This window comes from Podarcis raffonei, chromosome 8 (genome assembly GCF_027172205.1).
Source record: "Podarcis raffonei isolate rPodRaf1 chromosome 8, rPodRaf1.pri, whole genome shotgun sequence".
Taxonomy (NCBI): Eukaryota; Metazoa; Chordata; class Lepidosauria; order Squamata; family Lacertidae; genus Podarcis; species Podarcis raffonei.
The window spans coordinates 83,559,541-83,585,183 of record NC_070609.1 but is presented as its reverse complement, the minus strand read 5'-3'; the positions used below and the strand labels follow the sequence as shown (position 1 = coordinate 83,585,183).

The window sequence follows — 25,643 nt, the reverse complement described above, 5'->3', positions numbered from 1 at the left end:
GAGCTGCGGTTCTCTCTCTCTGTTGCAGCTGAAGCGAGGGGCGGGGTGGAAGAGGAGAGTGGCTGGAAAAATGGGGGATGTATTGAAATTACTTAATAGAAATAACTGGTGGACACTCCCTCCTCTCCCTGTCTTTTTTTGGGGGGGGGGGGAGATGCGATTGGGAGCCGCCTTAAGGGGTTCGGCTGTCAGAGCCGGTTTGTGACTCCCGGAGAACATGGCGAGTTTCATTGCAGCAAAACAGATGTTCACCTTGTTTCTCGATCGGCTGTTAGATGAGAAATTTATTGCTCTTGCGCCAGGCTGGGAGCTCCTGTGCTGCGGAGTCTATTAGGCGAAAGTTGGGGGGGGGGGGGGAGAGAGAGAAAGAGAGCTGGCAACCCGCCAGGCCGGTCCTGTTTTGATGGAAGCCAGAGGAGGCCACACCAGGCTCAGAGGCGCCAGCAGTAATGCATCGGCCAGACGCTTCTGATTGGGCGATCGATTGGGCTCTGATTTGATTTATTGATCGATAGCCTCAGAAAAAAAAATTGGCGTCTCAGAAAGCTTGGGCTAATCTTTAACTGCTGCAAACATCTTCGGGGGCAGAGGAGAGAGGGTGCATGTATGTGCATAGGGGTGTGTCTGTATTTGTGTGTATAACACACACACACACACACACACACACACACATGTATGTAATCTGTGCCTCTCTCTGGAAAGGGAGCAGGCCGGAGGCTGGCCGAGAATTTCAAAACTGATAAAGGAATTTATGGAAGGCATTTGGGCTTATCTTAATCACACAGCGGGGGCCCGGATGGCAAGCCTCTTCTCTCTCACTCACCCCCCCCCGCCCCATCTTTCTGCGAGTCAGCAGACAATCGCCAGGCACAGAGAGCTGGGGTAGATCTATAAATTGATGGGATTCAAAGCCTGCAGCATCGATTACCATTATAGCAAAAAGAGAGGAAGGGGGAGGAAAAAAATCAGTGGCGTGCGGAATGGCTGATTATTTTTAGACAAAGATTTTGCCCCTCTCAGCAGCAATTTTTTGCTGATCCCGTCACTTGCGTCAGATGTCTGCTGTTGATTGCAATTAGATGCTTTAGACACCCCCCCTTGCCCCCACTTCTGGGGGGGGAGCTTTCCCTCCCCACCCTGCACTCTTTCTGCTTATTAAATCTCCTCTTTTGTTTCTCTTCTCTCTGAGCCTCTTTCCCCGAAACTTTGCAGCTGGCTGGCTTGTAGGATTGTGTTACCCAGAAAAAAAAGGCCCCCTCCTTTCTGGGGTTAGGGGTAATCGTGTTGTGGATCATTGGATTATAGTTGGTTCAGGTAATCCCATGGAAAAATACAGAACTTTTGCACATACACACACACCCCTTTAAAAAAAATCCCACTGTTCTCCTGGACCAGTCTTTGCCAACCTGGTTCTTCCAGGTGCTGAGAACCATTGCTGTCTGGGGCTAAAGGTAAAGGTAAAGGTCCGTTAGGTCCAGTCGTGGCCAGCTCTGGGGTTGTGGTGCTCATCTAACTTTATTGGCCGAGGGAGCCGGCGTACAGTTTCCGGGTCATGTGGCCAGCATGACTAAGCCGCTTCTGGCGAACCAGAGCAGTGCACGGAAATGCCATTTACCTTCCCGCCGGAGTGGTACCTATTTATCTACTTGCACTTTTACATGCTTTCGAATTGCTAGGTTGGCAGGAGCAGGGACCGAGCAACGGGAGCTCACCCCGTCGCGAGGATTCGAACCGCCGACCTTCTGATCGGCAAGTCCTAGGCTCTGTGGTTTAACCCACAGCGCCACCCGCCTCTGGGGCTAAATAGCACTGCAATTCGGAGTCTCTGAAGGGCACCAGGTTAGCCAGAAGCTGTCCTGTGCGCTTCAGAATTTGGAAATCTGCTATACAGGATTTCCCCCCATGGCTGCCACCAGCAAGGACCCTTCGGGATCAGAACAAAGGTCTGAGATAAAAGGATCCTTGCTGTTAAGGGTGAGATTCCTCCAAGCAATTTCTGGCAGTGGATCCTGCCATCAGTGTCTTATTGCTTCCACAACCATGAGCCTATTTATTAGGCTCGTTAGTTGCTTGTTATAACAGAGGTCTCCCAGTGACTTGCAATGTATTGAAAAACATAAACATATTTTTTTGTACAGTGGAAACTCGTGTTACGGACGGGATCCGTTCCGGAGGCCCGTCTGTAACATGGAACTGACGCAAGCCGAAGTGTTGCGTCTGCACATGTGCGTGGAGCAATATAGCGCTTCTGCGCATGTGTGAGCGGCAAAACCCAAAAGTAACCTGTTCCGGTACTTCTGGGTTGCTGCGAGACGTAACACAAAAACATGTAACCTGGAGCAGACGCAACATGAGGTATGACTGTACAGTGGTACCTCAGGTTACAGGCGCTTCAGGTTACAGACACTTCAGGTTACAGACTCCACTAACCCAAAAATAGTACCTTGGGTTAAGAACTTTGCTTCAGGATGAGAACAGAAATCGCGCGGCGGCGGCGCAGCGGCAGCAGGAGGCCCCATTACCTAAGGTGGTACCTCAGGTTAAGAACAGTTTCAGGTTAAGAACGGACCTCCAGAACGAATTGAGTTCTTAACCTGAGGTACCAGTGTATACAGTTTTTGTTTGGAGAGCTGCATATAAAAATTTGGAAATTCCAAAAGATAGCTGTGTTTCGTTCAGTTCATGTATTGGCTTCAGGAAATGTAAATAAGATAGGTTGGGCTCGAAATCCTACCCAAACAGAAGTTCTCCTCCATTCCCGTCTACTGATAATAAATTGCATGTGGCCAGTTTACATGACAGTCTGAGTGAAATAAAAATAATAGAATCATAGAATTGTAGAGGAGGAAGGAAGCCTGAGAGTGATCTAGTCCAGCCTCTTGCAATGCAGGAATCTCAACTAAAGTATCTTAAGACAGATGGCCGTCCAATTTCCGCTTTCAAACCTCCAATGAAGGGGAGTCCACAGTCTCCCGAGGGAGTCCGTTCCACTGGCAAACAGCACTTACTGTCAGAATGCTCTTCCTGATGTTTAGCTTGAATCTCCTTTCTTGCAACATGAACCTAGCTCCCCAACTCTGCAGGGAGCTATCGCAGCTTGTAGCCACGAACTTGTTCTGTGTCCCAGAACTGAATAACGATGTCACAAAAAGCTGGGATAGCTCAGTCGGTAGAGCAGAAGACTCTTAATCTCAGGGTCGTGGGTTCAAGCCTCATGTTGGTCAAAGTATTCCTGCATTGCAGGGGGTTGGACTAGATGACCCTTGGGATCCCCTTCCAACTCTACAAATCTATGATTTCGTTTTTTAAAAATTGCATGCAAAAAGCCGCTCCTGGTTACCTCTCCAGGTTTCTTCATTTCTGCAGTCTAGGGTGGAGAGGGCCCTTTTGATGCGGCCATTGTAGTAGTAGTAGTAGTAGTAATAATAATAATAATAATAATAATAATAATAATAATAATAATAATAATACAGTGGTACCTCAGGTTACATACGCTTCAGATTACAGACTCCGCTAACCCAGAAATAGTACCTCGGGTTAAGAACTTTGCTTCAGGATGAGAACAGAAATCGTGCTTTGGCGGCGTGGAGGCAGCAGGAGGCCCATTAGCTAAAGTGGTGCTTCAGGTTAAGAACAGTTTCAGATTAAGAACGGACCTCCAGAACGAATTAAGCTCTTAACCCAAGGTCCTACTGTAATAATAATGAAAATTATACCCTGCCCATCTGGCTGGGTTTCCCCAGCTACTCTGGGCGGCTCCCAACAGAATATTGATAATAATAGTTTTTAAAAAGCGATAAAACATCAAACATTAAAAACCTCCCTAAGCTACACTGCCTTCAGATGTCTTCTAAAAGTCAAATAGTTGTTTATGTCCTTGATATCTGATGGGAGAGTGTTCCACAGGGCGGGTGCCACCACCAAGAAGGCCCTCTGCCTGATTCCCTGTAGCTTTGCTTCTCGCAGTGAGGGAACCGCCAGAAGGCCCTTGGAGCTGGACCTCAGTGTCCGGGCAGAACGATGGGGGTGGAGACACTCCTTTAGGTATACTGGGCCGAGAGTCTGAATCATTAGAACATAAGATCAGAAGGTAAGAAGAGCGTGGCTGGATCAGGCCCATTTTACCCAGCATCCTGTTCTCGCAGCGGCCACTCAGATGCCTCAATGGCGGACCCACAAGCAGGCTGAGAACACAGGAGACCCCTCCCCTTCCTGTAGTTTCCAGGAAATGGTATTCAGAAGCCATTGGACCATGGAAGCAAAGCCATTGTGGCCAGTAGAAGAAGACGAGTTTGCATTTGATATCCCACTTTATCACTACCCGAAGGAGTCTCAAAGCAGCTAACAATCTCCTTTCCCTTCCTCCCCCACAACAAACACTCTGTGAGGTGAGTGGGGCTGAGAGACTTCAGAGAAGTGTGACTAGCCCAAGGTCACCCAGCAGCTGCATGTGGAGGAGCAGGGAATCGAACCCAGTTCACCAGATTACGAGACTACCGCTCTTAACCACTACACCACACTGGCCATCGTAACCATCATTAGCTCTCCGTCCTCCATGAATTTGCCTAATCCTCTTACAAAGTCATCCAAGCTTGTGGCTGCCGCTGGCTCCTGCAGGAGCGAGTTCCACAGTTTAACAGCTACACGAAGGAGCCGTTTCTTTTAATGGAAACGGACGGATGGAGATGCTATCCAGCTTCCTGACGATGACCTCAGCCGGTGCTGTTGAAAGCTCTCAGCGCCCGCTGGAAAACTCTCTGGCGGTTGCTGTTTTTCTTTCTTTTGGAAATCTAATATATTGATTAGCTTTCTTCAGTACAGCATCAATAAAAGTGTATAATGGCATGGCTGGGCCCTGTGGCGTCTTCCTCCTGCTAGTCTGAAAGCACCTCTATCCACTCCTCTCCTGCCTGCCCTCCAACCGGCAGGCAGGAAGCCAATGTCAGCTCTTACCTTGACGGCTGGGCATGGCTCCTCCTGGTCTGGCTGGTCTTGGCAACCCCGTCAGCAGGACGGGTAGAAAAACTTGACTTGAGGGTCGGTGGGAGTTGGCAGCCAGCAGCCCCTGTGCTGAATCCGGCCAGCTGGGCAATATCTCCTGCTTCCATGGGTGCCAAGCCAGAGGGAAGATGGGCTGTGGCCTAGCCAGCGGTGCTCTTTGTTGGCAGAGAAACTGCTTTCTTTCCCATCAATATGACCTTACACAAAAAAACCATTGCCAGCGAAGGCTGCATTATCCCAGAGGCTATTCAGTAGGCTGGTAACATTTTCTGTAGGGATGCGGGTGGCACTGTGGGTTAAACCACAGAGCCTAGGACTTGCCAATCAGAAGGTCGGTGGTTCGAATCCTCGAGACGGGGTGAGCTCCCGTTGCTCAGTCCCTGGTCCTGCCAACCTAGCAGTTCGAAAGCACCTCAAAGTGCAAGTAGATAAATAGGTACCGCTCCGGCGGGAAGGTAAACGGCGTTTCCGTGCGCTGCTCTGGTTTGCCAGAAGCGGCTTAGTCATGCTGGCCACATGAACCGGAAGCTGTACGCCGGCTCCCGCTGCCAATAAAGCGAGATGAGCGCCGCAACCCCAGAGTTGGTCACGACTGGACCTAATGGTCAGGGGTCCCTTTACCTTTTAACCCATTCTAAGGAAAGGGCCTCCTGCTTTTCTTCTTACATCCTTCACATCTTCCAGTAGAGCTGGTGAAAGGATGACATGCAGCTTCGCCAACAGTAATAACAGTAATTTATATTCTTATCTCTCTGATCCTGCATGCTGAAGATCAGGGTAGTTAGATTCTGGTGCCTGCCATCCAAAGAAAGAGTTAAAACAGCCTGCGAAAATTCCATGGGTTTCAGCCCAGTCATGAGCAAAATGTTGTTTCTGCTAGTCTGATCACAAACTTCTTTGCCTAAATTGGGAGTTAACCATCAGCTGACAAAGCTACAGCAGAAGCCTGCTACACGTTTAAATTCTGTTTCCTTTTGAGTGTTGTTGCATATTCTGCCTTCAGAAATAGCCTTTTTGTAGCCATTCAAGGCAGCTTGCTGACTCCCCTTTCTCCACCTGCATTTGTTAGTTTTCACCAGCCCTGTCTCAAATTAGGCCTGTCAGAGCATCTTGCCTCTTTAATAAGGGACATTTTTGGTCCATCTCAGTCACAAAGCCATAGGATAGGTTGCGAGAAATAATAAAGGGGGGTACTTAAGAACAACAACAACAACAACAATTTGGGGGTCCTTTTAATTTACCTTGGCCTTAACGTTTTTGGCGCTGTGGGTTAAACCACTGAGCCTAGGACTTGCCGATCAGAAGGTCGGCGGTTTGAATCCCCGCGACAGGGTGAGCTCCCGTTGCTTGGTCCCTGCTCCTGCCAACCTAGCAGTTCGAAAGCACGTCAAAGTGCAAGTAGATAAATAGGTACCACTCCAGCGGGAAGGTAAACGGCGTTTCCGTGCGCTGCTCTGGTTCGCCAGAAGCGGCTTAGTCATGCTGGCCACATGACCTGGAAGCTGTACGCCGGCTCCCTCGGCCAATAAAGTGAGATGAGCGCCGCAACCCCAGAGTCGTCCGTGACTGGACCTAACGGTCAGGGGTCCCTTTACCTTTACCTAATGTTTTTAGTATGGTTATTATTTATTAAAGTTGTATACTGTCCTTCATGCATGGATCTCAGGACAGTTCATAGCATAAGAAGGCAAAATAAAGACAAAATACATTATAAAAACAATAAGGCCCCTCCCCACAGCCTCCTCCCACAGACAAATCTAAAAGGGTATAGGATGTTAATCAGCCAAAGCTTAACTTCTCCTTAGCTGTGAGGACTAGAAACATGAGCTGTTGTTTTTTCCCCCAAACGAAAGCTGCTGTTCTCTGAAATGTAAACAGTAATTTCTCTCTTGTCAACCTAAGGAGCATCTCCACTGCTTGTCACTAATTTAGGGTTGCCATATTTTGAAGAGCAAAAATGAGGGCACATTTGCCGACTTCTACTTTTAACTGCGGGACGTGGGTGGCACTGTGGGTTAAACCAGAGAGCCTAGGACTTGCCGATCAGAAGGTCGGTGGTTCGAATCCCTGTGACAAAGTGAGCTCCCGTTGCTCGGTCCCAGCTCCTGCCAACCTTGCAGTTCGAAAGCACGTCAAAGTGCAAGTAGATAAATAGGTACCGCTCTGGCGGGAAGGTAAACGGTGTTTCTGTGTGCTGCATTTCTGTGCACTGCCAGAAGTGGCTTAGTCATGCTGGCCACATGACCCGGAAGCTGTACGCCAGCTCCCTCGGCCAATAAAGCGAGATGAGCACCGCAACCCCAGAGTCGATCACTACTGGACCTAATGGTCAGGGGTCCCTATACCTTTTTACTTTTAACTGCGGATCGCTATGAAGATTCTACTCAGGAGAAAGAGGACGTGTCCTGGAAAAAGAGGACATATGGCAACACTTCCCTTCGTAACTCCCCTCCAGGAAAAAATATTCTTCCTCCTCCTGCCCCCCCCCCCCCAAGTAGTGGAGCATCTTCCTTTTAACTAGTTTCTGACAGATTTATTTCTTGCACAGCTTGACGGATGGAGGATTGTGGTGAGATGTTTTCAGAGCGAGAGAACAATTTTGCCATAATTAGAAATTGGTTGGGTTAACACGCTCTCCCCCCCCCCCCCCCCGTTCCGCAAAATCTTTAAATGCAGCAGCAAAGCTGGGTAAGGGATGTCTCTCTGCCACACAATCGGTTATTAGCACTTGATCAGTTTTCTTGGTGGATGGCTTGCCGCTGGTGCATGAAGCTTGTGCAATAATAGGCCTCTTGATTAACGGATTTGCATATCTTTTGAGGACCTGCAATCTGCATTCTCTGTCCTCCGCTGCCATTGTCACAGACCCTATACATCTGCACCAGAGAAATGCACAATGCACACTTGGCTCCCGTGCCGCTGGGGTGAGGGAAAGCATCGCTCCCTAGAGCCAGCAAAATAGGGAGGTGGAATGTGTCAGACCAGGGGAGCAGCAGAGCTGCGGGGCAGGAGATTGCTGCTGCCAGGAGAAGTGGAGGCATTTGCCTGCAGTAGAATAGCATGCAATGGAACGAGACCCATAATTCACAGGGAGGTCCCAGCTGTGCCCGGCGCAATGTTGATTGCCCTTCCTACTCGGTTCAATCCATTTGGTGGGGATGCCCCCACTGAGCCAGGGAGGTCCTTTTGGTGTTCGCCGTGTGTCACCGGAACGGATGGTTGTGTCGTAATTTGATGTCTTGAGTCCCCAGGTGATGGAGCCTGGAAAGGAGAAGGACCGGGAGGTCTTGAGGAGCAGGGCAAAGGCCCCACTCCCAATCAGGCCAGCACAAAAAGGCCTTTCCTACCCTGGGGTGTGTGGTTTCTTGGTTGGGCTGCTTGCCAGTGTGGTGTAGGTGTTAAGAGCGGTAGATTCGTAATCTGGTGAACCAGGTTCGCTTCCCCGCTCCTCCACATGCAGCTGCTGGGTGACCTTGGGCTAGTCACACTTCTCTGAAGTCTCTCAGCCCCACTCACCTCACAGAGTGTTTGTTGTGGGGGAGGAAGGGAAAGGAGAATGTTAGCTGCTTTGAGACTCCTTCGGGTAGTGATAAAGCGGGATATCAAATCCAAACTCTTCTTCTTCTTCTTTGGGTTTTAGGCTGGGGCATTGCTGTGGGGTGCCCAGACCCTGGTGTGGTGTTTTGCATTGGCCCCACATTAAAATGAAAAGAAGAAGAAGCTCAAACTCTTCTCTCTGAATTTGCATCTATCTTTCTGTCTGTCTGGAGCTGCAAATTTTCTTCAAATCCGGCTCATGGGCTTGTTTCTGCTCCTCACATCTTCCATCTCTTAAGTCTCTCTTTTACAGATAAAGTTGATAAAACCAGGAAGCTCTCCTTCTCTCTTAAAACCAAAACAAACCATTCTGGCTTGATGCCCGTCCCGGAAAATGGAAACGCCACACCTTGATTAGAATTTGGAGGGGCTGGCGTTGGACCTGATCAAAGTTGATGGGTGTAGCCATTCACATGGTGTGTGTGTACCGTGTCTTGTGATCAATTATGCAGGGCTTACCTGTCCCCCCCCAATATTTTATTCAAGTTGGCAACCCCTGCCTCCCCACCACGCTTGAGCCACACCATATTAACAGTCCAGACGAGAGCAGATGAAACATGACGGCCTCTTTTGAGCTGGACAGGTTTTCTGTTTACCTCCTGCAGAGGCAAGAACAATGGGTGTCTGTTGGGGAGTGAACAATGTGATGTGGCTCTGCTTTAATTTGCTCAATGGGTTGGGCGCCTTGTCCTGATTGCCGGCTCTTGGCCTTGATGGGGATCAAAGAGGGAAATGATGGAGCCGGTGGGCGGGCGGGCGGGGGTGAGAGACAGAGCGTTCACATGCACAGACCACAAACCCCACTTAGTGTCAAGTTGTCTGGGCTTAGTGAATAGCCCTGGGTATGGATTGCTAGCCTATAAATCAGAATGGCCATTGCCTTTTGGTTTAGGAACTTAATAATACTTATAGCTACAGAAGTTTTGATGCATATACAAAGCAAGATTCTGACTCCAGGTAACTTCTCGGTTAGATTACTGAAACGGGTTATACATAGGGGTGCCTCTGAAGACAGTTCGGAAACTTCAGCTGATGCAGAATTCGGCAGCCAGGTTGCTCACTGGGGCAAGACACTTTGAGCATATTACACCAAAACTGGACTGACTGCACTGGCTACCAATTAGCTTCCAGGCCCAATTCAAAGTGCTGGTTTTGGCAGTGGTACAGTGGTACCTCATGTTACAGACACTTCAGGTTACAGATGCTTCAGGTTACAGACTCCACTAACCCAGAAATAGTACCTCGGGTTAAGAACTTTGCTTCCGGATGAGAACAGAAATCGCGCGGCAGTGGCAGCTACAGCGGGAGGCCCCATTAGCTAAAGTGGTGCTTCAGGTTAAGAACAGTTTCAGGTTAAGAACGGACCTCCGGAACGAATTAAGTTCTTAACCCGAGGTACCACTGTACTCTCCCCAGGGAGGCTCGGGTAGAAATCATATATCGAACAGATGGAAAGCCCTTTAATCTGAGCAGGCTGAGAGCAAAAAAGTAAGGTTACCGTAACTTCAGTCATAGAGTTTCAGTATGCTGATGACAACGTAGTGTGTGCCCACTCAGAGGATTGGCCTATCACTCAACATCCAAAAAACCAAAGTGCTGCACCAACAAGTACAAAACAACCCCTCTGCAGTGCCACAAATCCAACTCAGTGGTGTAATGTTGGAAAATGTCGATCACTTCTCCTACCTGGGCAGTGGTCCTTCCACAAGGGCCAACATTGATGCTGAAATCCAGCATCGCCTGAGCTCTGCGAGTGTGGCTTTCTCCCAATTGAAATGCAGAGTGTTTGAGGACTGGGACATTTACAGGGAAACCAAAATGCTAGTTTACAAAGCTATTGTACTGCCAACGTTACTGTATGCTTGTGAAACATGGACCACTTATAAACGCCATCTCCGAGTCCTTGAAAGATTCCATCAATGGTGTCTCCGGAACATTTTGCACATCACTTGGGAAGACAGGTGAACTAATGCCAGTGTTCTAGAAGAAGCAAAGATCACCAGTGTTGAAGCAACGATTCTTCAACATCAACTTTGTTGGACTGGTCATGTTGTGCGGATGCCTGATGATTGTCTTCCATGGCAGATGAAGTTGATGGACTACATGGAACTGGCGGAAATGACTGGCAGAATCCAAGACCAGGGAGAAGAGTCGGTGGAAGAAGATTGGAAAAAATTTAAAGTTTATTTACAGAAATACTGTAAAATTAAGGAATGTTAGAAGGATGCTGGAATGAAGTTACATGGCTTTAGCAGAAAGGTTATAAAGAATTAAGTAAAAATAGATTGTTAATGGGTCAAAGTGGAAAATTTAAGGTTAGATTGGGTTAAGATAAATTATGGAACAAAAATTGAGTAAGATGGAAAGGATTTGCTGAAACAGCTAATTGAACTAGAATACAAAAAAAGGGAGGTATGAGGAGGTCGATGAAACAAGTAAATGAAAGATAAAGATAGGGAAACATTGGATGTGTTTTTAAATACCGTATTTTTCGCTCTATAAGACGCACCAGACCACAAGACGCACCTAGTTTTTGGAGGGCGAAAACAAGAAAAAAAATATTATGAATCTCAGAAGCCAGAACAGCAAGAGGGATCGCTGCGCAGTGAAAGCAGCAATCCCTCTTGCTGTTCTGGCTTCTGGGATAGCTGCGCAGCCTGCATTCGCTCCATAAGACGCACACACATTTCCCCTTACTTTTTAGGAGGGGAAAAGTGAGTCTTATAGAGCAAAAAATACGGTACTTGTTTTTCTTTTTTCTGTTTTACTGTATTGTTTTTTCTTTTTTTTCTTTTTTATGTATTTAATTTTTCATTCTTCTTTTTTTCTGTAATCTTTAAACCCTTAATAAATATTAATTTTTTTTTTAAAAAAAGATGATTGTCTTCCAAAGCAGCTACTCTATTCCGAGCTTAAAAATGGAAAGCGTGATGCTGGTGGTCAACAAAAGAGGTTTAAAGACTCTGTCAAGGCAACTGGGAAACACTGGCTAGGGAGAGGGAGGCAGCAGACACAAGCATTAGGACTCCTAGGAGTGCTGCCACCACCAAGGCCATGGTGTCAACGTAACATTGCGTAGTAGGCCAGGTGGAGAGGTACTTTGTGCGACACTCCCCACCCCCAGTCCCCAACTGGTCAAGCTGCCCAAGGCTGGTTGAAGTTGGAGCTCAGCAAGAGCCACAGGCTCCCCCTTCCCTGACACAGGTGGATAAAATGGTTAAAGAAGCAATTAAGATTGGATGCCCTGTTTCCGACAAGCAGGACTCGAGATTAATTCTTTTTCTTTCTCTCTGCCGCACAGTTTGGAAGTTACTCGCTTGAGGGTATCTCCAAGTCAGGCATCAGCGGCTGTTAAGATCACTTAACAATAAACAAAGAGGCGCAAGGCACATTTTGCCTCAGAGGATGCTACATTGCTCCTGATTTGGCATCACTCCCAACGCCCACCTCTGCCGGTCTTGGGTACGGGTTGCCTGGGTCCTGTTCCATCCTCCTGTGTTCTCGTCGGTGTTTCCTGCTGAGGATAACAGGGCATAAAGTCTAATAAATACAACAGCCCTTTAAGGTAGAGCAAGCTAATACTATCTTCATTTTGGAGAATGTCGGTGGGGGGCTTTTGGGAGCAAGAGTGAGTGTCTTCTCCAAGAGGCAAGGAGGAGAAGCCCATTGATGACCACCACCCACAATGGCTCCATCCTACCTCCTCGTAGGAGGCACCAGTGCTTCTGAATACCAGTTGCTGGAAGCCAGAGGAGATGAGAGGGCTCTTACACTCGGGTCCTACTTGCTTATGGGCTGGGTTGGAAAGCTCCTCTTATGTTGCTTGTTGAGTTTGTTGAAGCCGAGATTTGAGCACCTTTGTGAGAGATTTGAGCTCTCATTGTGCACAGGGATTGGTCGCGGCTACTGTGTGATAGGATAGATCCTTCGCACGTGCTCAGAGGCACTCTTATCTTGCAACTCCGCCATGCGTTCCAGAGCCGAACCTTGCTACGCTTGTGCCCCCCCAATGCCTGTGCTTGCGCCTCGCTGAGGAGTCAGCGGGCTGCGCAGCACAGCCCTTTGGAGACAATTCTCTTCTTTCTCCATCGCCTGTGATCTTCCCCTAATCTAAAATGGAATCTCTGGCTTGGGAGCTTTATCAAAACAGTTGTAATGGGATCTCAAGAAGGACAGTGATTTTCACAAGCGTGTTAGATGTTCGTTCCAGGGAAAGATATGAAAGCTGTGGGTTTTTTCCGCGGGGGGTGAGAAACGAACACGGTCAGGAAACGAGTGATGCTATCGCGCATATTACACAAGCCATAGCTGTGTGTGTTGATCAGCTTGGAGAGGAAGGCCAAAGATTCAGGCACATAACTTTATTCATCCGGCCCAGTGGCTTTCTCGGCCCCCAATGCCACACTGATAAGACCCAGGGCTTTGGTAGATAGGCACAGCAAATGGTAAAGGTAAAGACCATTAGGTCCAGTCGCGGCCGACTCTGGGGTTGCGGCGCTCATCTCGCTTTATTGGCCGAGGGAGCCGGCGTACAGCTTCTGGGTCATGTGGCCAGCATGACTAAGCCACTTCTGGTGAACCAGAGCAGCGCATGGAAACGGCGTTTACCTTCCCGCCAGAGTGGTACCTATTTATCTACTTGGACTTTGATGTGCTTTCGAACTGCTAGGTTGGCAGGAGCAGGGACCGACAATGGGAGCTCACCCCGTTGCGGGGATTCGAACCACCAACCTTCTGATCGGCAAGTCCTAGGCTCTGTGGTTTAACCCACAGCACCACCCGCGTCCCAGCAAATTGCCTATGTAGCATATAGCAATTTTTATATATAGATTGAAGTTGTCTCCCTCTCCCCAAGAACAATAATCATCTGATTCCTAGATCCTGTGGTCACTCATAGTTCCATCGCCCCCGAGCCCAAAAAGATTTTGCTTGGGGTGTGTGAGGGGGATACCCGTGATTACAGAAGCAACCCCTGGGTATCCGTCCTTGGCGGAGACTATTGCCACAGGTAACAACAGATCTTGTAGTCAGGATCTGTGAGACCTGGCTGGAAAATAAATTTAAGTGTGTGTGCAAATATATGACTATAATTATAAGTTTGTGTTTAAGTATATAAATATAATTATAAATGTGTGGGTGGGTGGGTGGACTGCAAGCTTGAATCGGCATTAACCAGCAGATCCTTGTTTCTGATGGCTGATGGATTGGCCACTGAATTTAAACTGGAACGCGGGTGGCGCTGTGGGTTAAACCACAGAGCCTAGGACTTGCCGATCAGAAGGTTGGTGGTTCGAATCCCCGCAACGGGGTGAGCTCCTGTTGCTCAGTCCCTGGTCCTGCCAACCTAGCAGTTCAAAAGCACGTCAAAGTGCAAGTAGGTCAATAGGTACTGCTCCGGCAGGAAGGTAAACGGCGTTTCCGTGCGCTGCTCTGGTTCACCAGAAGTGGCTTAGTCATGTTGGCCACATGACCCGGAAGCTGTACGCCGGTTCCCTCGGCCAATAAAGCGAGATGAGCGCCGCAACCCCAGAGTTGGCCACGACTGGACCTAATGGTCAGGGGTCCCTTTACCTTTACTAACTTTCACACCAAAACGTTTTGTTTCTGGGTGGATAAGATTTGCCTACCCTCAGAGGAACCGAATGCTTTTGTTTCTGCATGAGAGGTTACTTTGGCCAGCCATCCTCTTTGCAAGGAAGTAATCCCAGAGCAGCAAATCTTGCAGAGATGCAGTGGGCAGCATTCTCTGAATGACTTGAGTGATCCAAACCTACCCAGCAGTTGAACCAAACCTACCTAGGGGTCAGGGCTGGATTTAGGTTTGATGAGGCCCTAACCTACTGAAGCTATTGGGGCCCTTTATATGTCCAGCTGTCATTTGTCTACAACAAATTGTCGCTGTTTTTTGTGTTGAATATATGCTATATGGTAATTTATGGACCTAATAGGTATCTAAAGCCATTTGCACATAACAAAATATGTATTTTATCAAAGTAATTGTTGAACTGAAACCAGTAATATTTTAGGGAGCAGACGGGCAGGAGGGGCTCATTACTTACATCATGGGAGCCTACACAACACAAAACACTGTTGCTGTATGTAGGTTTTAGTTTATTTGTTTTTAATATTTTGGAAATGAACATCCAGGATTTTTTTCCCTTTTATTTTTTGGGGGGCCCCCAAGAGAGTGGGGCCCTAAGCTATAGCTTTTTAAAAGGTAAAGGGACTCCTGACCATTAGGTCCAGTCGTGGCCGACTCTGGGGTTGCGGCGCTCATCTCGCTTTACTGGCCGAGGGAGCCGGCGTACAGCTTTCGGGTCATGAGGCCAGCATGACTAAGCCGGTTCTGGCGAACCAGAGCAGCACATGGAAACGCTGTTTATCTTCCCGCCGGAGTGGTACCTATTTATTTACTTGCACTTTGACGTGCTTTCAAACTCCTAGGTTGGCAGGAGCTGGGACCGAGCAACGGGAGCTCACCCCGTGGCGGGGATTCGAACTGCCGACCTTCTGATCGGCAAGTCCTAGGCTCTGTGGTTTAACCCACAGTGCCACCCACATCCTTATACATAAATCCGGCACTGCCCAGAGTTGAACAGGAGGGGTGCAGTGTAACCATCTGCCTCCAGGCTGGGCTGACGGTTAGCATACCCTGAAGGGGTGCAACGGCCAACCTCTTTCTGGGTTTGGAAACTTTTAATGGGTTTGCTCCTGGCGGTTCTGTAGTTGCTCTCTTGCTCCACTTTGTTGCCCTATGGCCCACCATTTGGGGATGGCCTGGTGACTTTGCCGCCTCACACGCTTGTCTGAATCAAGGCAGCTGAAGCTGTGAGGCTGTCCGCTGCACCCCTGCCTTGCCCACCACAACACCCAGAGCTAAAAACAAAGCAAACCCCGAATCAAGCAATTCACGGGTCGTGCTGCAAGGCCATTAAAAAACCTGCTGACTCCCGCTTTCTTACTCCTTGTCTCAGTCTGTATACACAGGGGGGGATTCGGTTTTTATCTGCTTTTTCTCCAATATTTTTTTTATATCTAACAGTGAAATATTTATACGGCCCAATAAAAGGCGGAAAGCTCGCAATCTCTCTCAAATTCATTGGAGACCGAGAGGAGCTTCCTCGTACGAATTTAACACCCAGCCGTGACCCCTGGTAATTGACTCCATACATCTTTAGCATCAAGAATTTACATAATACGCAGGAAAATGATTGATAGCTCCTGGAAGCCAGCCTGTCTGCCGAGAGGCCATGTGCACCGCCATCCGTCTTGCACGCTGCGGCCTGTCTCACCCTGCCCTGCATCGCAAACATGGCCGTGGCACCGGGACTCTCCATGTCACCTCCCCCCACCCTGTCGACCACCACAATCCAGGGAAGACATTTCCTTTTTAAAGAACACGAGGTCTCTCTTCAGCAGCACCTGTGGCAGCTAAAGGGTGCATCAAACTCGGATATGGCCCAAGGACCAATGGTCACAAATTGAGGTGCAGGATTCTGGGCTCGGTTTTTTCAGTTAGGCCAGCAAGGCCCTCACACAAGGCGGTCACCTCAGGTGACGTAGTTTGGATGTTGTTTTAGGGGTTGCTGAGAAGGGAGGCAAACTCAGTTCAGGTCAGAGTGTGAAACAACGTTAGGAGGTTTTCTGAAGGAGCGTCTCCATCCCCATCGTTCAGCCCGGACACTGAGGTCCAGCGCCAAGGGTCTTCTGGCAGTTCCCTCACTGCAAGAAGCCAAGTTACAGGGAACCAGGCAAAGGGCCTTCTCGGTAGTGGCACCTGCCCTGTGGAATGCCCTCCCACCAGATGTCAAAGAGAAAAACAACAATTTTACTTATAATCACACTACATAACATTGTATCCTCTTACTAAATCTCTTGTCTCAACCGAGCCTAAACGACTTCCCTCCCTCCCACCTAATGGTTTACAAAATAAAATTTTGCCTTTTTGCATTTCACTTCCTTTCCTAATCTTGTTATATCATGACTTAAAATATTAAATTACTCAACCCGAATAGGCAACTAATTCATCTTACAAATCTTCAGATAACCCTGCTAATGATGTTAATTGCTTACAGTTGTCTTTCAAATATAATATAAATTTGTTCCAGTCTTTTTGGAATACTTGATCTTGCTGGTTCAGAATTCTTCCTGTCAGTTTTGTCAGTTCTGCAAAGTCCATCATCTTCATCTGCCACTCTTCTTTTGTTGTTATCGTGCTGTAGTTGTTGCATATAAGAACAATATTTTATCTTGTCTCGGTATCTCTTTACCCACTATACTCAGTAAGAAAGCTGCTGGTTTTTTTTAACAAAAGTGTTTTAAAACATTTTCTTTAACTCAATATATATCATCTCCCAGAAAGCTTTTACCTCTTTACATGTCGACCACATGTGGAAAAAAGTACCCTCCTTTTCCTTACATGTCCAACCGTCATTTTTTGTTCTGTACATTTTAGCCAATTTAACTGATGCTAAATACCACCTATACATCATTTTCATGACATTTCTTTAAGCGTACTGCATGCAGTAAAACCAATACCTTCCTTCCATAACCTCTCCCATTCTTCTAACTGTATATTATAAACAATGTCTTTAGCCCAGTGTATCATTACTGTAATTTTTGCTGCTTTTAATCTCAGGCATTTGGGTCTACAGGGGACCTTGACACTGGCTTACGGTACTTAAACAAGCATAATAAATACCACGAGGGACACGGGTGGTGCTGTGGGTTAAACCACAGAGCCTAGGACTTGCCGATCAGAAGGTTGGCGGTTCGAATCCCCGCGACGGGTTGAGCTCCTATTGCTCGGTCCCTGCTCCTGCCAACCTAGCAGTTTGAAAGCACGTCAAAGTGCAAGTAGATAAATAGGTACCACTCCGGCAGGAAGGTAAACGGCGTTTCCGTGTCCTGCTCTGCTTCGCCAGAAGCGGCTTAGTCATGCTGGCCACATGACCCGGAAGCTGTACGCCAGCTCCCTCGGCCAATAAAGCGAGATGAGCGCCGCAACCCCAAAGTCGGTCACGACTGGACCTAATGGTCAGGGGTCCCTTTACCTTCAATAAATACCACATCAAAACGAACAGTATGGATAAAGCAACCACTCAACTTCTAGAAGCATATAAAACAGCAGCTGTAGTACAGGTGATAAGGTACCACCAGCCTTTGGAAAGGTGGGCAGATATGGGGCAGGTAAGCCTCCCTCTGAAGGGCATCCATGGTCCTGTTGCCAGAACTAAAAATGCTTGCTTTGTTTTTACTTTAAATCGTTCAACTGTTTTGTCATCCTGGGCTCCTTGGGGAGAAAGGGCAGGATAGAAACACAAAAATGCTGGCAAATCTTTGTGAGGACTTCCTTCTTAAAACAAACAAAACCATAAGCTGGGGTGGAAATGGCATGGGCTGAAGGTTAACACAGAGAATGAGAAACTAGGATTGAAAGATTCGCCCATCCCTAGTTTAAATCTCTTCAGTAAGAACCTCCTGCCTTGTATTGGCCATATACAGTCATACCTTGGAAGTCGAACGGAATCTATTCCTGAAGTCTGTTCGACTTCCATCATGTTTGGAAACCAGAGCATGGCTTCTGATTGGCCCCATCGGATGTTCGGCTTCCAAAAATAGTTCGCAAACCAGAACAGTCACATCCGGGTTTGTGGTGTTCGGGAGCCAAAGCATTCGGGAACTAAGCTGTTCGAAAACCAAGGTACGACCATATGTCAAAGTTGGGCTGAAGACACTTTGGAAAAGAGGGGACCTCCTGCCATAGCCCTGAAGCCTGTGATCTACAGTGTGTATAAGGGTTAAATAAGGCTGTGTCTCTGGCTGGGCTTCCCCAGCCACTCTGGGCGGCTTCCAACCAAATATTAAAATACAGTAATACATCAAACATTAAAAGCTTTCCTAAACAGGGCTGCCTTCAGATGTCTTCTAAAAGTTTGGTAGTTGTTGTTCTCTTTGACAACTGGTGGGAGGGCATTCCACAAGGCGGGTGCCACTACCGAGAAGGCCCTCTGCCTGGTTCCCTGTAACTTCAACTCTCGCAGTGAGGGAACCAGAAGATGAAGATGAAGATGAAGAAGAAGAAGAAGAAGAGGAGGAGGAGGAGGAGGAGGAGGAGGAGGAGTTTGGATCTGATATCCCGCTTTATCACTACCCAAAGGAGTCTCAAAGCGGCTAACATTCTCCTTTCCCTTCCTCCCTCACAACAAACACTCTGTGAGGTGAGTGGGGCTGAGAGACTTCAGAGAAGTGTGACTGGCCCAAGGTCACCCAGCAGCTGCTTGTGGAGGAGCAGGGAATCGAACCTGGTTCCCCAGATTACGAGACTACCGCTCTTAACCACTACACCACACTGGCCCTCGGCGCTGGATCTCAGTGTCCAGGCTGAACGATGGAGGTGGAGACGCTCCTTCAGATATACTGGACCGAGGCCATTTAGGGCTTTAAAGGTCAGCACCAACACTTTGAATTGTGCTCGGAAATGTAGATGGGCCTTTGGCCTGATCCAGCAGGCTCTTCTTACGTTATCGGCTGGCAGGAGTTTGCCCCCACAAGTAGGCGGGCCACTGCGCCCTGCACCAGCCTCAGAGGAACCATAGTCCTTCTCCATCCATCCTTTGTGATTTAAATCAATATTTTAAAAAGAAAGAAAAGAATAAGTAGCACAGCAACGAATGCGGGGAAGGACTTTGATGAAAAGCACCCCTTAAAATATGCAACATCATGGCAGCCGTGGGCTATCCTTTTGAGGGCTGTCCCTGATGTTCCTGGACTTTCTTTTCTAATAGTGTCCTTTTCTGCGTTCTGAAAAGAAGAATCTAACATTCCATATTTCCTTAATGGGTTTCACACGTGCCGGTCTGTCCCCCTCCAAAGCCAGCATGATATGAATCCATAATTCTTTAATGAAACATTTCCCTGCGCTTCCAAGTGAGCTGTGCTTGATTTACAGAGCTGTACACAAAAGGTCAGTTTACTCAATCCTGGCGCTTTCATCACCCCTGCCCCAAATTCTGCTGGAATTAAAAAGCCATCTAGATCTTTTGAAACCTTATTTATGAACACTTGAAAGCATAAGTAAGTTATCCTTCTTCCTGTTCGGATATATATCAGCTGGTGATGGCACAGACTTGGAGCTTAAAAACAACAACAACTATATCACACAACGCAATATGGTGCTCTTCTACTATTTTGACACTCTTGCTGTGTTTTTCTTACAGTTACCAAAGAAAAAAAGGGAAGGGGTTATTAAGAATATTGATCAGCCAAGTGCTCTGTTAATTTGAACCCCCGTCTGTATTTGTTTACATAGAAATCTCTCTAATCTAGATTTTATTTTTATTTTATTTTTTGGCTGCTTAATATATTCTCCTCTGTTCAAAATATTCAGCCCTGCTGGAGTTGGCTGGCACTATCTTAAAAGGCCTGGACCACAGGCTATATGTGTGTGCTTAAGGACTACAAAGGGACACAGGTGGCGCTGTGGTCAAAACCACTTAACCTCTTGGGCTTGCCGATCAGAAGGTCGGCGGTTCGAATCACCTTGAGAGGGTGAGCTCCTATTGCTTGGTCCCAGCTCCTGTCAACCTAGCAGTTCGAAAGCACGTCAAAAAGTGAAAGTAGATAAATAGGTACCACTCCAGCGGGAAGCTAAACGGTGTTTACGTGCACTGCTCTGGTTTTGGTGTTCCGTTGCGCCAGAAGCTGCTTAGTCATGCTGGCCACATGACCTGGAAAAACTGTCTGCGGACAAACGCTGGCTCCCTCGGCCTGTAAAATGAGATGAGCGCCACAACCCCAGAGTCGTTCACGACTGGACTTAACTGTCAGGGGTCCTTTACCTTTTTAAGGACTACAAGACTTTCCCCCACTTATCTGGGAAAAAGGCTCGCATCCAACTTCTGAAGACATAAGAAGACCCTGTTGCATTAAGCCAAAGGGGCCCCATCTCTGACTGCCTCCTGGCTAGTAGCCATCAATAGCCCTTTTCTCCATGAATTTCTCTAATTCTCATCTCAAGCCAAATTGGTGGCCATCACTGCCTCCTGTGGCAGGGAGTTCCATAGTTTTAAGTCTGCACTGCGCAAAGAAGTACTTCATTTTCTCCGTCCTGAACCTTCCAGCCTTCAGCTTCATTGACTGCCCACGAGTTGTAGAGGAAGAGAAGAGTTTTGATTTGATATCCCACTTTATCACTACCCTAAGGAGTCTCAAAGCGGCTAACATTCTCCTTTCCCTTCCTCCCCCACAACAAACCCTCTGTGAGGTGAGTGGGGCTGAGCGACTTCAGAGAAGTGTGACTGGCCCAAGGTCACCCAGCAGCTGCAGGTGGAGGAGCGGGGAATCAAACCCGGTTCACCAGATTACGAATCCACCGCTCTTAACCACTACACCACACTGGCTCTGTAGTGTTAGGAGAGAGAATTTTCTCCATGCCTCGCATGATTTAATAAACTTTCACCTTGTCACTTCTTACTTGCCTTTTCTCTATTCTAAAAAGCCCCAAACACTGTATCCCATCTTCACAGGAGACTCACTCCATCCCCGTGATCACTGTGGCTGGACGCCCATTTCTGAACCTTTCCCAAATCTGCAGCATCCTTATTGAATTGAGGCAAGGCAGGACATGTATAGGACTGTGCCGTAGGTCACCTTCTGAACAGCTGTTCCCAGCCCCATCTCCCACCCATGGCATCAGAATCAGGGAGGGAAGGAGCACTACTGGCCCATATCTCTCCCCTTTGACAGGCAGGGACATGCGACCCGCAGCTTGACCGTCACGGTTCCCAGTGGATGTGACCACAACACCCTCAATAATTGGAAAAGGAGTCAATGTCTTGCTTGAGGAGACCTAGAACACATGGCCATTTATTTCCCATGCTACTGAAAAGGGCCTACAAAATATGCTATCCTCTGCATCCCGACAAATCTGGATGTGGCGTGCCTTGTTCCCACAGTAAAGGTAAAGAGACCCCTGACCATGAGGTCCAGTCATGGCCGATTATGGGGTTGCGACGCTCATCTCGCTTTACTGGCCGAGGGAGCCGGCATACAGCTTCTGGGTCATGTGGCCAGCATGACTAAGCCGCTTCTGGCGAACCAGAGCAGCGCACGGAAATGCCGTTTACCTTCCCGCTGGAGCGATACCTATTTATCTACTTACACTTTTACGTGCTTTCGAACTGCTAGGTTGGCAGGAGCAGGGACCGAACAACGGGAGCTCACCCCGTTGCGGGGATTTGAACCGCCGACCTTCTGATTGGCAAGTCCTAGGCTCTGTGGTTTAACCCACTGCGCCACCCGTGTACCTGTCCCCGCAGTACTTTGGCCAATTAAGAAGCTTATAGGGATCAGGCACAAGCTCAGGTATATTTGCAATATGTATAAATATCTGCTCCCCCCCCCAATGCCCGGGGGCGCAGGTTTTGTGATCTCTTTCAACCTGTGTCTCCACTGATGCGTCTTTCAATAAACTGAATTCCTTTTCCACCCACTGTCTCCTCAGTTGACTTAAAGGACCCTCAAGGGGCCACAAGACTATGTGCACTTATGTATGCTTTAGCCAGAGAAGATGATCTTGAACCCTGACCAAATAACATAGGAGGAATGAATATTGCTAATACATGAATACTTAACCTAGTAGCTGGCAAGATTTACGTTTGTGCGTGTTATATTTAATTGTCTACTTATATTTTGTTATACGTGTAAGAAAACCAGCGTGAAAGGAAAACCAGCAGTAAGGCAACAACCTACATTTAGCTTGGCTTCAAATATCTCCTTTGAGAAATACTGTGTTCATGGTATGGAGATCATTTGGGGGGGGGTATAGGCCATTGTGGTGTTTATGCATGTTTCTGGGGTTGTTTTTTCCTACTCTGAGCCAACTTGAGGTTTCTTTAAACATGAAAGGTGGGGTGTTCATTTCTTGGGGAGGGCGTTAATAAATGGGTGAATGTATGCAACAGAAGCTGCACCCTCCCCCCCCTCTGCAATTGCCCTTGGCCCCTGGGGAAGGGGGGCAAATGACTGTTGCTTGCCCAAGGCGACTGGGTGCGTCTGTCTCCTAAATTCAAAATGTGCCATCGTTGGATGTTCCACCGCCAGTAAGTGCAAAAGCCTCAAAAACGAACAACATCCATCTTTTTGCCTTTCGAGCCAGTTGTGCGAAACGGCTCGCTTCAGAAAATGCTGTGCATTATATTCAAAGGGTGAAATGCCACGACTCATTCCTCTCTCTCTCTCTCTCTCTCTCTCTCTCTCTCTCTCTCTCTGTTCTGTTTTGGTTTTGTTCCAGAAGGAGCTTAATTCTGTTGCTTCCGAACTGGCGGCACGGCAGGAAGAAAGCGAGCATTCTCATAAACATTTAATTGAACTCAGCCGGGAATTTAAGAAAAATGTACCTGAGGTACAGTATATTTGCTATTATAGAATTAACTCAGTGGGTAGCTGGTCCCTCCCCTCTCCCATTCAAACATCTCTCTCTCTCTCTCTCTCTCTCTCTCTCTCTCTCTGTGTGTGTGTGTGTGTGTGTGTGAAAAAGAGAGATTTATATATTTATTTACAAACTTGAGTGACCAACAAGAGAAGGATAAGGTAATCGGCCCCAAATTATGGCCCCAAATGCCCAACTATAGCGTATTACAACACAATCTGGTGGTGCAATTGCAGCTAAGGAGCCTGTGGTCCTGATCCTGAGATGCACTGAGCGGCACTTGTGGAAGAGGGAGGACCATAGATAGGGCCTCTGAGGCCTATCAGCACAGCTGGCCCTGCCAAAAGGCAGGGGTGCGCAGCTGCCTCGGATGGAGGCAACAAGTTGTGTGGGGCGGAGAATGCAAGTTTGGGGGGGCAGTCCTTCATGCTCAAAGCTGGCCCTTTGGTTACAGCAGAGGAATTCTCCCCCACCGCCCTGGTCAAAGCTAGATGCTGGTCCTCTTGGTTTCCGTGCATGTCGTTTATGTCATAAAATACCTCAAAGGGTTTCACCCAACAATAAAACAATCTGTTAAAATGGTTAGAATGATTGGTCAGGCAATAATTAAATCAACCCAGTGCCAGATTTACGTACAAGCTAAACAAGCTATAGCTTAGGCCCCACTCTCTTGAGGGCCCCCAAAATATTTGAAGGGGGGGGACTGGATGTACATTTCCAAAATAAAAGATAAAAAACAAATAAAATAAAACCTACGTACAGCATCAGTGGCAAAAGGCTTTGGATACATATTAGGTGCATAAATTACCATATAGCATATAATCAACACAAAAAACAGCGGCAATTTGTTGTTGACAAAGGACAGCTGAACGTATAAAGGTTCCCATTACCTTCAGTAACTTAGGGCCTCATCAAACCTAAATCTGGCCTTGAATGAACCATAAGCTAAAAGCACATCAAAACACACGTCGACATTCTACACAGCTGGACAGGCCTGTCTAAACCAAGAATGTTTTCAGCAGGGGTCGAAAAGAGTACAGCGAAGGCGCCTGACTGATGTCAACAGGCAGGGAGTTCCAAAGTGCGGGTGCTGCCAAACTAAAATATCAATTTCTTACAAATGTAGAACAGGTACTATGTGGCACGTGTGGCAGGTTCAGTTCCACAAATCAAAGCGGTCAAGTGGGTATTTACGCAGTGAGGCGATCATGCAGCTAAATTGGCCCCAAGTAGCAGCTTGACGCTACTTGACGTGGGTGGCGCTGTGGGTTAAACCACAGAGCCTAGGACTTACTGATCAGAAGGTTGGCAGTTTGAATCCCCGCGACGGGGTGAGCTCCCGTTGTTTGGACCCTGCTCCTGCCAACCTAGCAGTTCGAAAGCACATCAAAGTGCAAGTAGATAAATAGGTACCACTCCGGTGGGAAGGTAAACGCCGTTTCCGTGCGCTGCTCTGTTTCGCCAGAAGCGGCTTAGTCATGCTGGCCACATGACCCGGAAGCTGTACGCCGGCTCCCTCGGCCAATAAAGCGAGATGAGCGCCGCAACCCCAGAGTCAGCCACGACTGGACCTAATGGTCAGGGGTCCCTTTACCTTTTTAGCAGCTTGAGCTTGAACTTGACCCAGCAGCAAATTGGAAGCCAGGTCTCAGGCGTTGTAAGCTGATGGTGTCTCACTCCTGTCAGCAATTGGGCTGCAGCATTCTGCACTAACTGCATGCCATCATGTCTTGGCTTGTGCCCTCGCCTGTCGGAATGACGGGGTGCCCAGCGCCTTGGCACAAAATCTCCCTTCTTTCAGAACTGTGCTCTCCCCAACCCCGTCAAGTTATTTGATATAACAAGAAAAAGTGTTCCAAGGGCTCGTTGCAGAAATCCTGGCACCCGCCTCTCGGAGCAGATGGAACGCCACTTTGTTGCTGTTTTTGTTGCCGCTGCTGCTCTTTTCCTCTCCCCAAAATAAATGTTGTTTTAGTCAGTTTGACAGTTGGGGGCTTCCCCCGCCTTCGCTCCCCTCCCCTCCCAACACCGCCTCATGCCAGCTTCTACAATTATGTTCCTAGCTTGTATCTAAATTAAGAAGACTTGGGGTGGAGGGTTTGCAGCACCTTATATTATACTAAGGTATTAATTGGGGGGGAGGCAATTAAGTAGAGAGCCGAAATCCACAAACCCTGTCCCATGAGAGGCAGTGTAGCATAATGGTTAGAGTGCTGGACTAGGACCAGGGAGAAACAGAGGTGGGGGACTCCTTGAGCCAGCCCCCCCCCCCAAATACACAGAGCAAATCTTTCTGACCCCAACCATATTGGCTCCAGTAGCAAAATGGGGGTGAGGGCAATAGAGTAGACCCAGTACAGGAATAGACAGAGCTTAGCGCCCTGTTGGGGGTGCAAATTGCTCCTTCCCCAGGTGTTAGATCAAGCATTTTATGAGCAATTGTGTCATAAATTGAGGAGAGGGGCTGTGTGTACCTGGGTGTGTACATGAGAGAGTGTGGATCAGTGTGTGAGTGGGTACACCCATTTTTGCCCCCATTCTGCGATCAATGGAAGAGTGGCCAAGGATGAAAGTGGCCAAAAAACATCACCATCTCCACCACACCAGCATAAAA

The 25,643-nt window shown here is 47.9% G+C and overlaps 1 protein-coding gene across 5 annotated transcripts in view; it reads left to right on the top strand.

Moving 5' to 3' along the window:
• The window catches only part of CUX2 (cut like homeobox 2), a 269,659-nt gene that overhangs the window by 133,289 nt on the left and 110,727 nt on the right, over positions 1-25,643 (top strand). For 4 of the 5 annotated variants that reach the window (XM_053401252.1, XM_053401251.1, XM_053401249.1 and 1 more), the window contains exon 2: positions 22,892-23,002. In XM_053401252.1, coding sequence (XP_053257227.1) covers positions 22,892-23,002 — 111 coding nt within the window. The remainder of the gene's footprint in view (positions 1-22,891; positions 23,003-25,643) is intronic. The other variant, XM_053401250.1, reaches the window with a different exon arrangement.